General features: G+C 39.4%; 1 protein-coding gene across 1 annotated transcript; it reads left to right on the top strand.

The window, feature by feature from the left end:
- The first annotated feature begins 191 nt into the window (after positions 1–191).
- On the top strand, positions 192–7592 carry LOC115676038 (uncharacterized). The gene is made up of 14 exons (XM_030598894.2): positions 192–616; positions 1471–1625; positions 2094–2197; positions 2956–3022; positions 3313–3405; positions 3475–3639; positions 3773–3913; positions 3994–4071; positions 4173–4285; positions 4365–4425; positions 4609–4776; positions 5750–5851; positions 6930–7019; positions 7161–7592. Exons 1-14 carry the CDS (start codon positions 334–336, stop codon positions 7221–7223), a joined length of 1683 nt encoding a protein of 560 aa, XP_030454754.1. The 5' UTR covers positions 192–333; the 3' UTR covers positions 7224–7592.
- Positions 7593–13653: the final 6061 nt, after the last annotated feature.

Here is a 13653-nt window from a genome sequence, read left to right on the forward strand (position 1 = left end):
GTCAAGATGAAATGTTCAAGGTGATGTTATCAAGATGGTTTTGCATTAATTCATCTTTAAGATTAGATCAATTATTAATCCAGCATTAGCATCTACTAAAAACACGATATGATGATGTCATTTTACTAGCGAGAGAGGGACTGCAGGCAAATCTACACGAGCGGAGACTACCAAGCGAATACATAAATAACTACCGAAGCCTACTCTCTCTCTCTCTCTCTAGTTCGTTCGTTTTCTCGCAGTGTTCAGAGTCGGCAAATTCAGATCGCTCGCTCGCTCGCCGGCGACGCCACGAACCCTAGATCCTTCCCCCCTCACCCCTTACCGATCGCCATGGCGGTGAGGAAGCCCGGGGACCGCCGGGTGCTCGACTCCGTGTGCTCCGTCCTCGCCCTCGTGCTCGTGCTGGTCGCCTGCCCGGAGCTCTGCGGCGCCGCCGCCACCGTCGTCGACGTCTACCGCCTCATCCAGTACGACATCTCCGGCGCCCCCTTCGGATCTCGCCTCGCCGGGCTCAACCACCACGCCTCGTCCCTCCACTTCCCCCCCGGCGCGGATCTCTCCCGCACCGTGCTCATCATCCCCGTCCGCGATTTGAATCTCACCTACGTGAAAGGTAGGGGACCTTCGGGCTCCTTTTCCTCTGTTCCCTAGCTGAAATGAATGTTCCGTGGGCTTTTTCGTGAATAAGACGCGACAAATTGGCCCAAGTTGTGATTGCTCTGGTGCTTGGTTGTGAGCTCACGTACAGTGATTGCTATTGGGCATGAACGGAATCCTAATCAGTTATTTGAAGTGGTGAATATGCTCAGTGCTTAAGTAGCTTAAGAAAATCAGTTGTCCAGAATGCTTTCTTCTGCTCTTTCTGGCAGGCTCTTCGAAAATGTTCCCCAATTTAGTTGCTGTCATCTTATCGCACCCTTCAAGATTGGGATTTGGACATTGTATGATCACTTTCTTGCGTGGAGATAGAGTCTAATAGTGGTACACATGGGGTAGCTTGCAATTCTTATGTGATGTAATGTGAAAAATCAATGTGGAGACTCCGCTCTGGAAATTTACCTACCGTCATGGCTAAATAAACCTGCGAGTTGTCTTTTCCTTTGATGCGAAAATGTTGGATATAAGTGTGACTAGTCAAACATGAAGGCATAGAAGTGTAAATAATTACAATTGTGAACGAGGATCCATCAACTGTTGAATTAGATGATGTCATACATACGTAATGAAATTTTCCGATCATGGTGCCACTGCACATGCGTCTTTCTGCTAGAATACCAGTCTTTGTGGTTTAGGGTAATTATTGTTCATTGTTCTTATGCTCTTCGTTTATCATCTTTCACTTTGTATTCTCTCTTAAATGAATGGATAACCTTTCTTGCTTTGATGTTTGAGCTGCACTTGTGTTAATTCCCATATCATTCTATAACATCTAATGTAGAGCTTTCTGTTTGTGGTGACAAATTGCAGATTACTTATCTCAAAGACAGCCATTGGGTGGTCTGCTGTTTCTGCTTCCTCAAATATTTAGTTTTGAGAGTAAGGAAAGCACCGGAGATGGAGAAGAGCTGCTCAAGAACATAGTGATGGAACTTGAACAGTTTCTTATACATACCAACATACCTGTGAGTTGTATGCATGAGATTTCCTTTCTATTGCTGTAGTTCAGATTTCTCATTCATCTGCCCTGGTTGATGAGGCCCTTTAGATTTAGTCATGGCTTTGATTGGCCTTCCTGCTCAAGGATTAGGGTTGTTTATAAACCTTTGTGCATATGATTAGAAGTGCCTGCAACAATATGTCTCTTTCGCGTAGGTCCCACTACCTGCTTAAAGAAGGTTTTTGGTCCGATTCATACAGTTGATGAGACTTCGTGAGGAGTTCAATGCCTTCTTGGAAAATCCTTTTGCCTGAAGACAACGTTATCTTCTTTATTGCACTGTCACCAAGAGAATTTCCTTGGGACAATTTTGTGATGATTCATCCAGCGCTTTTTCAGTGGCATCTTAGTATTTTTTTCTTGCAGATAGTCCCTGTTTTATTTGAAATATCTGTCCTTATGAAAGGTCTTATGAGGATTGGTTTTATTGCAGTATCCTGTTTATTTTGCTTTTGAGAATGATGATATCAATACTGTTTTGGCTGATATAAAAAGAAATGATGTCAGTGGACAGCCGGCTACTGCGACAACGGGCGGGTGAGTTAGCAAATTTTAACAAATCTACTTTAAAGGTTTCTTTTATTTTTTAACACTCGAAGCTGTCAATTCTATGTTTTGTCGTGTTCCTATTTCTAATTTTCTAAATTTAATATATCACATCAGATTTTGGTTATAATCAGCTCTGTTTCTACTTTATTAACGAAAATGTATATGTCAATAAGCATTATACGACCTGTATCTACTTTAGCAATTTAATTTTTAATTTTTCGTAGTGATCGAAGTGCATAAGGGGAGTTCTTCTTCACATTTGCGCGCATGGATGCTTTGTCTTGACACAAACTTTCATGGAATGCAATTTAAGTTTCTTAATTACTTGTTGCTTTAACTTAATCTAGCTGCCACTCCATGTGCTTATAGAAGTGGACAATTCAAGTGGACAAATTGGGTGATTTTGACCAATTTCTCCATGCTCCTGTTCTGGTTCTCCTTTTCTTTCTTTCCGCTTTTGGAATGAGGCGTGGGGGTGAGCATAGGCAATTCATGAAGTGCACTTTTCCTCATATCGGTTGATTTTCCTAGGCTTAATTTTTCTAGCTCATTGCATCTACTGATTGCTGCAGTTTGCTCGTGTCAATCCCACTTCTTTTATTTGTTTGGACAATGTTTCAAGGATCTGTATTACAGAAAATAGTCTCCCTCGTCATGCTAGCGTGCTTTAGTTCTCTATGATGCTTGAGGGAAAGTGCCTATATTTAGTTTACCTGATACAAGTTGTTTTTTGTATTTTTTAACAGATATAAGCTTGTAGTCTCAACAACTGAACCTAAGAAAGTTGCATCTCCCATCCTGTCGAATATTCAGGTTTGAGTTTATGTTACTTGGAATATGTTGGATTATGATTGAGGCGAAGACATGTAGTGTGTCAGATATGAAAAAATTATTGAAAGGAGCCTTTATTGTATCCATCTTATGAAGAGGACCCTGTAATGTATTTTCAGTGCTTTACTTGTAATTTGAGATCACAGTTAATCATTGAGTAATTGATATGAGGATTTCTTCTTGGTTATTAGCATCTTTATTCTCTCTGAAGCTGCCTTGTCTAAGGAAAATATTCCTGAAATCACTCAGTTTCTTTTATTGGGTTGTGACAGGGATGGTTGCCAGGGCTGAAAGCTGATGGGGATCCGAATCAACTCCCAACCATTGCCATAGTTGCATCTTATGATACATTTGGGGCTGCTCCTGTATGTATTCCCAATACCATTTTGTGATTACTATTGTTGCCGTAAAAGTCTCATAGTTCCTACATGCAGGCATTATCAGTGGGGAGCGATAGCAATGGAAGTGGTGTTGTGGCACTTCTTGAGATCGCTAGGTTATTTTCTCTTTTGTATTCCAATCCCAAAACAAGGGGAAGGTATAATTTACTCTTTGGACTTACATCCGGTGGACCTTATAACTACAATGGAACACATAAGGTACTTACAGTTGCAGCGTTCTTGCTGAGTTTATTTTACTCACAATCTTTGCATTTGATTTTAAATTACTTATGGTTTAATAGTGTGGCACCCTTTGTAACTCGTGTTTCTTACAATGCGCTACTTTTTGCAGTGGCTTCGGAGTTTCGATCAACGTCTGAGGGAGACCATTGACTATGCTATTTGCTTGAATAGTATTGGCTCATGGAACAATGAACTATGGATTCATGTGTCAAAACCCCCAGAAAATGCCTATATAAAGCAGACTTTTGAGGTTTCCTATCCATGTCTTAAATGAACCAGTTTAGTTGCTTATTTAGTTGTTCTACAATTTGATGAATGGAGCCTTTGCAGGGCTTATCAAATGTCGGAGATGAGTTGGGCATTAAAGTTGGTCTGAAACACAAGAAGATAAATATATCTAATTCTCGAGTAAGTTCATAAAACCTGCTGTTTTTCAAGCATGCTATGCTTTTGTTGTGCTCCATGCTGGGCTCTTTAGAAGGATAATGATGTAGCTAACCTTTATGTAGGTAGCTTGGGAGCATGAACAATTTTCGAGACATAGAATCACTGCTGCCACCCTTTCTGAACTTTCGACTGCTCCTGGATTGTTTGAAAATACCGGAAGTTTAGCAGATAGCAGGTAGTGTTTTCAATCTTTTTTTGGTACAATATCACAGAACGAAGATATACACTGGCTGAGAGTTTGAGTTTCAATGCAGGAATATTGTAAATGAAGCTGCTGTTATCAAGAGTGTCAAATTAGTTGCTGAAAGTCTAGCGGTGAGGTTTATAGTCATGTTGTAAGAGCTTTGTATTTGACTGCGCTTGAAAATTATTTAGTAGGTTTTACAGTTTTATTTCCTCAACAACGTAATGCCTTCAAGACTATAGCGAAAGTAATTTTTTGCATTTACATTTGTCTGGTAAATTCTTGTCTTCATTGTCTATTTTCTGTCTATTCAGAGGCATATCTACGGCCACCAGGGGAAGAACATTCAGATCTTTGCGGACGAGGGTAGTTTAGCTGTCAATCCTTCTTACATACGATCCTGGTTAGATCTTTTATCACGTACCCCTCGCGTAGCACCATTCCTCTCAAAGAATGATCCATTCGTAATGGCTTTGAAAAAGGTTTTACTCTGTCTCTCTTCCTTTAAATCTTTTTTCTTTTAGTTTTCTTTCATGTCTTTCATTTTCTTTTCCATTCTCTCTACTATTTTGTTGAATTTTTTTGTTGTTGTATGGATCTAGATTTTCATTTATATACAACTGTACAAAAAATCTGCATGATCATAATGTTGCGGTAAATGTAAACTTCATCACATTGGTAGGGTTTTGTTTTTGTTCTTTTGTCCTCTTGGCTGGGGGTTTTTGTGTGTGTGTGTGTGTTTTTTTTGGGGGTGGGGTATTTGGAGGGGAGACCATCCTGGTCAATTCAAACCACAGGTATCAATTACCTTTCTTTTCTTATATTACATTGTTTAGTTATAATATCTGTCAAGAAATGTAATATCTCTCGATATAGAAAATCTGTTGAAGGTATTTTCAGACTGAATTGACCACTGATCTTCAACTCTAAGCAATGTCTGGGGGAGATTACACAAAAGAGACGAAGCATTTATATTGCATTTTCTGCAAATTCATTTGAAAATACATTTTTCTGTAATTTGGATAACCTTTTTCATGTCCTTTTATTCCTTGATATGTTTTAAGTGCTTCAATGATAGTGAAACTGTTCTTCTTAACTCCATGCCTTGTTACCTGGACTGGAAGTGATGGGCATGCATGTATTGCCTCTCAGCCCCCGCAGCTTCTGGTGCACTGTTGTTAAATAGTTATCTATATGGTGTTATACATGTATGTGGTCATATACTCTAATATGTAATGTCATAGAGTTAAATGGAAGTCCAATCCTCAAATAGTGAACCTCAAGTGTGGAGAGGATGGATTTTCCAGTACATTTTACACTGCCTGAGTTTGTGAGATAGGTTCTCAAATCGTCCTGCATTAACCTATTACCTTAAGCTAATGAAGATGGAAAGCGTACTTCGTTCCAACATAATAGCTAAAAGTTATCTGACCTTTTCATCTCTTCTAATTACAGGAATTGGAAGAGCACACTGAAGACGTAATCCTGCAGAATGAGGTGCTTGATGGGATATTCACATTCTACGATTCTACAAAAGCTACGCTTAACATATATCAGGTACTTGAAATTGTGGAGTGGGCCATTGCAGAGTTTTGATCATTTTGTCGTCGGGTGTAACAAGTTAGTTGTGGGCAAGCTACCTTAGAGTGTGTTTGTTTATGCTTCAGCAAAAGCAGCTTTCCATTTAAAATATTATCCAAATTTCAAAGAATTACGAAAAATTACATGTGAATCTACATGTCAAAATTTGTATATGTGGGCTTTAGATATTATGGGGTAAGAAATAGTCAATGTGCGTCTATGGCAAGATTTGGATCAAGCAAAAGGCAAAAAGTAAAAACTTAGACAGACACGCTTTGATAAATATATAGATGAATTATATCTTTTCACTATGAAAAAAGGATTATGTAAAATTAATATAGGGGTAAGAATTATATCTTTCCATTCTTTGTACTAAGACAGTTTTAATTAATATAGGTGCCCAATATTTATCGTTTGATCTCTTTAAGCTATCCGGAACAAAAATCACTTTTTTTATTACTTGACTTCGTTGTCCAATAATGTGGGAAAAGTGAGAATATTTTAAGAAAACCTGATTTTATGTGGTTCTTTCCTTAACTTTTTCTTTCTGACTTTTTGTATAATTTGAGGTGAATGGCTTTCTAATTTTGGAATCTCTGTATTGATGTAAGTTTGGTTTAAGTTTACAGTTCAAGTCAAATTGTGGAAAAGAGCTTAGAGGGATCAAGGTCCGAAGTTCTGTGGTGTTAGATTGGCTAATATAAAATTTTCTATATATAATTTATCTTCTCAAAAGCATTTGTAGTGGTTCCCACCGAATACATGAAAGAACCTCTATTGTTAAGATACTGGCTCTGGCTTTGGCTCTGGCTCTTATGTATCAGATGAGAAGCTTGCCATCAGGATGAGGATGGCCAAAACTTGTAAAATGCTCTTTGTTCAGTCAATCTAATGCACCTACTGCTTCATTTTCTTTTTAACCTTTTAGTGCTTGAAGCCTCACTATGGTCAAAGGCATGTCAGCTACCCTGGCCTTTGTTCTAATTAATCTCCGTCCCCTGGTCAACTTTCCATTTTTTGGCTGGAACAATAAGCAAAATCCTTACTTTTGCAGGTTGCTAGTGTAACATTTGATTTGCTGTTGCTTCTGGTTTTGGGATCATATCTGATCGTGCTCTTCAGTTTTCTCGTCATTACAACTAGAGTAAGTCCCTTTGCATAGTCAGTTACACAGATAAGTTGCTACTTTTTTTTTGGGAAGCTGCTCTTCTTGTATCTTTAATGAGGTGTAGACAGAAGAGGGAACTTGCCAATCTGCTTATGGCTTGCTGATGTTGCTTGACAGGGTCTCGATGATCTTATCAGTTTGTTTCGACGACCTCCCTCTCGCAAGGTCAAAACAGCTTGAGGAATGTTGTGGATCACGAAGCAGCCTTCGGTTCTGTTATTTTAACTCTAAGCACTTCCTCCTGCAGCTTCGACTGATAAATCTATCAGTGCTTCTTTCCATGTAATTGTTGCTTTCTCGTGTTTGGGGTGGGGGGGATCACGCAGTTGGTCAATTCTAAGTTTGTTTCTTTAACCTTATAAGCAGTGGCGAGATCTACCGAGTTAGTTAGGGGATAGATAATCACTTTTCCTTTTTGCCAAGCATTGTAGCAATGCAACAGCGAGAAAAATTTTGCTAAATTCGAATTGATTGTAGCAATTTAGAGAGCAGATTATTTCCAGAGCTACATATTGTCCGAAAGCAAATAGTTGTAACCAGCATTTTACCCGTTGCGTAGTCTTTCTGGTCTCCTCTCCTTAAAAGTAGATCCGCTTCCTCTGTTAATTTGCCATTGGCAAGACAAACCTTTGCACTTCATTATGAATTCTCTGCATACTATACCAGTTTTACCGGGATGACTACTGTGGTCTGTGCAAATACAATTTTTGACTGTCGAACTTCATCAGATTCTTCGACCCAAAAAAAAAACAACTTCACTAGATTCTGTGAAAACGAACTTTAGCGAAACTGGTGCGCGTTTCTGGTTCAAGCTCTTCTCTAACTCTCTCTGCATGTGCCTGAGTGCTTTTGTTTTTCTAATCACCAGCAACCAAATGGATCAAGGCTATTGAAGAATATGGCATCGGCTAGACATCTGATCATCTGGATTATCGTTGCTCTCGAACGATTAAATTACAATCATCATCAATTGTTGTTGCTCTCAAACGATGAATTTTACAATTGGTACTTCAAAGCACTCGGGATACGGTCCGTTTTCGCATTCATGGCCACGTCTCCTTCTTGAAGAGAATAAACAAAGAGATTGGTAAAAACATGACCAGGCATTGAGGCAGCCGATTCCTGAAAAAGCCTAAGCCACAAGGGAAGTCTTCCACATACATCTTTTGGCCACATAGCAAGGAAATCAGTCGGAACAGCGTAATCACATGGCCGCTCAAATGCATCTGAACTTTGAATCATCTATTCTTTGTTATATGTGCTAGAGCAGCCAAGGCTGCAGTAGGAAATCCCCTCTTCTCTCTCTCTCTCTCTCTATCGTCGTTTAGTTTCACGACTTTAGCTTCCAGTTTACTGAATTCCTGCATTCAGCGTGGGATAATGCCGCGGTGGTCCGACGCGTCAAACATGCAGTATTAGAGATATTTAGAGATTTTTTCAAAGAAAATTTACTATGTTAGAGATATTTTGATAATCCTATTGATTATCCGTATCTCTCAAGATTGTATGTATACATATTGTCAATCACACTAAAGCGGAGCACCCAACTATGGCAAGGCCCCCTTCTGTAACGGTTAGGTTAGTCAATCCAGCCTGAGACGCGTTTGTTGACAAAACCGCCGTAGGAATGGAGACCTTTCAATAGAGCGGAGTTGAACTGATCAACGAGAAAGAGGCCCTATTAACTATAAACAAATACACCACAAGATCGGGCTGGTAGATAAGGTTATGTAGGCGTACAACTTTGACTTGGTTGTATTCGATCACGATTTGCCAAAGAATCTATTAGTAGTAGTACGCCTAATATTGCCAGAGGACCTTATCCCTCAAAGCCCCTTCTCTATCTCTAGCAGCTTGCATTCGATGCCATATTCCTTATGTCACTTTCTTTTCTTAAATCAATTTATAGTTGGAGAAGAAAGCACGGGATGGGCATTGCTCGAGCTAAGTCACGCTTTTTCCAAGAAACACATGGAAATTATTAAAGCCTAATGTATCATTCATTGTGATACATCGAAATATACACAAATTCCAGATTCCTCTTTTCTGCATCATTATTCTCGACTAGCAGAAAGGTTCCTGGAAAATTACCTCCCGGGTCACTATTCTCTGCTTATCTTCTTGGATCCCAGCACGCACTTCTTCAACTTTGTGTTTTCTTCCGTTACAAGAGCCTTTCATCAGATGAGACACTTCCCTCCAATTGACGAAAAAACTCGAACAGTTGAACTCCAAACTGCAATCACTCATTCTTGACTATCAGTCACCAAGGCTGCACATGGCAACCATTCTATGCCCAGAATCAGATTCTGGTCAGAAATGATTCTTTTTTATTCTATGCCCGGGAATCAATTCTGAGCATTTAAAGGCATTTGGTAACGGCCCAAAATTTCTATTCCTGAAATAGTAAAAGAACAGAAATGTGTTTGGTAACGGTATAAAATTTCTTTTTATTAATAATATTTTAATAATATATTTTAATATTTCTTTCTTTTCTTTTTTTCTTCTCCTCCTTCTTGGCCATGGCCAGTAAAATATTTTTAATTAATAATACTTTTATTAAAAATAAATTTTTTTATTTTTTTTGGCCATGGCCGGTAAAAAATTTCTTTATTAATAATACTTTTATTAAAAAATAATTTTTTTATTATTTTTGGCCATGGCCGGTAAAATTTTTTTTATAATAATATTTTTTTCTTTTTTTTGGCCATGGCCGGTAAAATATTTTTTTTATAAATATTTTTTTATTAATAATATTTTTTTATTAAAATATTTTTATTGAAAATATTTATTTTTATTTTTTTTGCCATTGCCTGGTCGCCGGCCATAGCCGGTAAAATATTTTTTTATTAATAATTTTTTTATTAAAATATTTTAATAAAAAAATATTTTTATTGAAAATATTTTTTTCCTTTTTTTTTGCCATGGCCGGTAAATTTTTTTATTAATAATATATATTTTTTTCATGGCCTAGTCGCTGGCCATGGCTGGTAAAATAAATTTTTTTATTCATGGCCGGTAAAATATTTTTTTTATTAATAACATTTTTTTATTAAAATATTTTAATCTCGCCAGATACGGCGAGGGTGGCCCTCGCGCCGGACATTAGAAGCTACATTAAAAACCAAGAAAAAGAAGAAGAAAAAAAAATTGATTCTCATTTTTGTTCCCAGAGTCAAATTCTGTTCCAAAACTGATTCTGGGATCAATTTTTGGCAAAATTGTGCCCGGGCACAAAAATTTTAACAAACGAATTTATGTTCCTAAACTGATTCTGGGAACAAAAGAACAGAATCAAACACTATTTGACAAGTTACCAAACAGACCCCAAGTTTCTCTACTGTTACTGCTGAGAAAGCCAAATGAAATCCTATAAAAGAATCATTAAAAAAAAGCACAATAGGAAAAGCAGGGTTGATTTTTGCATGAGAAACACTTCTTCTCTCACATGCTTGTTGAAGAGGTTTATAGGAGATTCTTACAGTTTCGGCTGCCATAGTCACTATCAGCTGCTCAAGGTTGCCTTCTAAGCTGCAGCTGCAACCGCATGTCTTTCTCTTTAAAGCCTAGTATTCTCATCTCTCAGTTGTGCTAACTGTGCCTCAACATGGTCATGCTTCACCTGTAGATATCCAAGACAGCCACGTAAACATCCAAAAGGTGCACCAACAAAAGGAACAAAGAAGGTATATTAAAATGAATTCAATGTGACAATCTCCTCCAATTGAACTGAACATAAGGTAGGGAAAAGAAAGAAATTCATCAAGTGTTAGGTTGGGTTGCTCTGACCTATCTTCAACACAGCACTAAGGAAACAGAAACAGTACAAGAACTCTAACCGGTATGTTCTTCTGATAAACACCATCAGCTTCCGACCATGTAATTAGCAATCTTTTGGTTTGTCATAGAGTTTACTACTGAAATCGAAATATGGGATCCCTACTAGCTTCAAATGCTAAATCTTGATCTTACACATGATTCTACAAGAATCGTAGTCTCATGGTATACCTTGCTTCATTTCTCAAGTTGATTCAAAGATGATATATGGGACGAACCAAAGTCAACTAAATGCAAAACAAAAAGATGACACGCCTGATCAACATGGGTGTTATTCTTAATAGAAAATAAATCAATGGAAAATTCCCTCGAATGCAGGTCCTTGATATCCTTTCACATTAGAAACAGATATTTATCAGAATCTACTGTCATGGACTATACTTGTTCGAAGAAGTTACTCTGATTTTGTTCCATCCTCAGAGGTTTCACATAGAGATAATCCTCTGATTCCACTCTTCAGTGGCTACCAAGCTTTTCCAACTCACGTAGAATCGGATTATATATGGGGCAGCCACCATCAAATATATGGCGGTTTAGATGAGTTGTTCCGCTTCTGTTGGAACAAACATAGAGATGTCCACAAAGGTTGCACTTACAGTCTTCACGTTTTTTATTATTATTTTGGACTGATCATTCTTCACGTTCACCGGCCTTCTTTTCCAACTTCGTGAATTGTTGCCATACTCTTGACCTTCCTCTTCCTTTTCTGTTTTCACCCGTGCTTGTCTCAAAAGGAGCAGCATCTACATCGACAATGATTCCATTTGCTGCATCAACCATCTACGCAGAGAAAATAATGGAATGAGTGCAACGTGCACAATACGTCGTGATAAAGTAATGATCCACCTAATGAAAAGGAAGGCCAACTACGGTCAAGGCAGATAAGCTCCGAAGTCCTAACAAGTGCTTCAATGATGAAGAGCTTGGACTCACAATATCGAGTTTTTAAAGAAGAGCACACGCAGGTGGGGCCAAACCGTGATTCAGTCGGTGTAAAGGAATGCAGAACATCCATGTTGGGGACACCACTCAAAGTGAGAGTCAGATGAACAATGCCGTCACTAATTAATAGTCAGAAACCACATTCAACTAGACATAACATAAACCACTTCAAGTTTCCACAGATCACGTCGATCTTACGACTTTCATTTCTTTATTCACAATGAAGCAGGACACAGTTGAACCGGGGAGTTTTCTTTACACGTACCAACAAATTGAGACGAATGAAACCAGAGCTGAAACTAGAGCCGAATCCATCCTCCTAACTTCCTCACGATTCACAGTACATACACCCTGAATTTTGCTCTCCCGGAACAAATACATGGTAATGTCAGGTTTCACCTTTGCTCAGTTCAGAGTAACATGAAGCGTTTTCCTGATGTGGGTTACATTAATTGAGATTATTATTACCCGCTTGCGGGTCTGATCTAATAAGGTTGGATATAAGGTTTCTTAATTGATTGGATATGGGCCTGGCTTGTGTGGGCCGAGTTCGGCCCGGCCCGTTATGAGAGGGCCTAGCTGGAAACTCTATAAATAGCGCTGAAGGTCCCTCCTCTGCACCCAACTCTCCAATCTCTCTCAAAACTCACCAAAGGCTTTCATGAGCTAGCTGAGGCGGTCTCATAGCGTCGGGACATCGGGGGTGACAGGGGAGAAGACCTATGGCACCGGTTCGTCGTTATTTCCGCATCTAGGACGATGGAATCCAAATCAGGTGCTCAAATTCTATCCATTATTTTATTGTACCGTCAATATCTCACTATGGTGATCTTAGGGCGCTCGGTCGAGCCATATGGGCCGGCCAACATATGGTATCAGAGCTGCCATAGTCGAGAAACGGGCTGGGTACTGTTCGTATGTGTTTTTATTTTTTTTTTCATCCGTTGAATGTTAGAATAAATCACATAAATGGATAGATCGTCGCGAGACGAGAAAAATGAGTGGTCGTGGGCCGCCGGGGGCCGTCGGGAGCCACCGCACGCGCCGGGGCGTCGGAAAGCCCCGGCGGCACATGTGCGGCCACGCGTGGGTGTTCCCAGCGCGTGCGGGTTTCCGCGAGCCGAGTCGATCCGGGTGACCCGACCCGACTCCGGAGTCGACCCGTGGGTTGACCCGACCCGACCGACCCCGTTGACCGAACCGGTCAACCGGTCGGATCGGTCAGCGGTCAGACCGGTCGGTGGTCAAACCGGTCGGACCGGTCAGCGGTCAGACCGGTCGGACCGGCCTTTTTGGCCGGCTTAAGAGTCGGCGCGTAAAGCCCACGCGCCGCGCCTTCAGGAGGCGCGTGAGGGCGCGTCCGGGCTCCGATTGGAGCGTGCAAGGTACCGCCATGCTCGTATAAGGATTATCTACACTGTGGTATATTTATTTTACATGTTTGATACTTTTAAGGATGTAAAAGTACATACAGAACCCTATATACGCGTATTTTTAGGGTATATTTTCGTATTTTCCTGTATTTCTCTATGGTTTAAGAGATATAGATTAAAGCTTACATGTATATGATGACATAAGGACGTGTAAATCATGTTTCATTGATAGTATGTATAAGGTTCAACATATATCAATGTATAGAGCAATGTAATTAGCATGGTATGTAATTTTAGAGACATTGCCCATGTCTTCCAGTTTAGAATTACATCTATATAGTATATGTGAGACATAAAATTTATACCTTAGTATGAGAGAGTTTCAATGATTCAATTTGGTAGTGACCGCCAAAGTGGCACACTTGATTGAGTTTGAGAAATATCAGTCTCGTATTGTT

This window comes from Syzygium oleosum, unplaced genomic scaffold (assembly GCF_021117445.2).
Source record: "Syzygium oleosum isolate NSW1041296 unplaced genomic scaffold, Sole_v2.1 Sole_v2.07, whole genome shotgun sequence".
NCBI classification, from domain to species: domain Eukaryota; kingdom Viridiplantae; phylum Streptophyta; class Magnoliopsida; order Myrtales; family Myrtaceae; genus Syzygium; species Syzygium oleosum.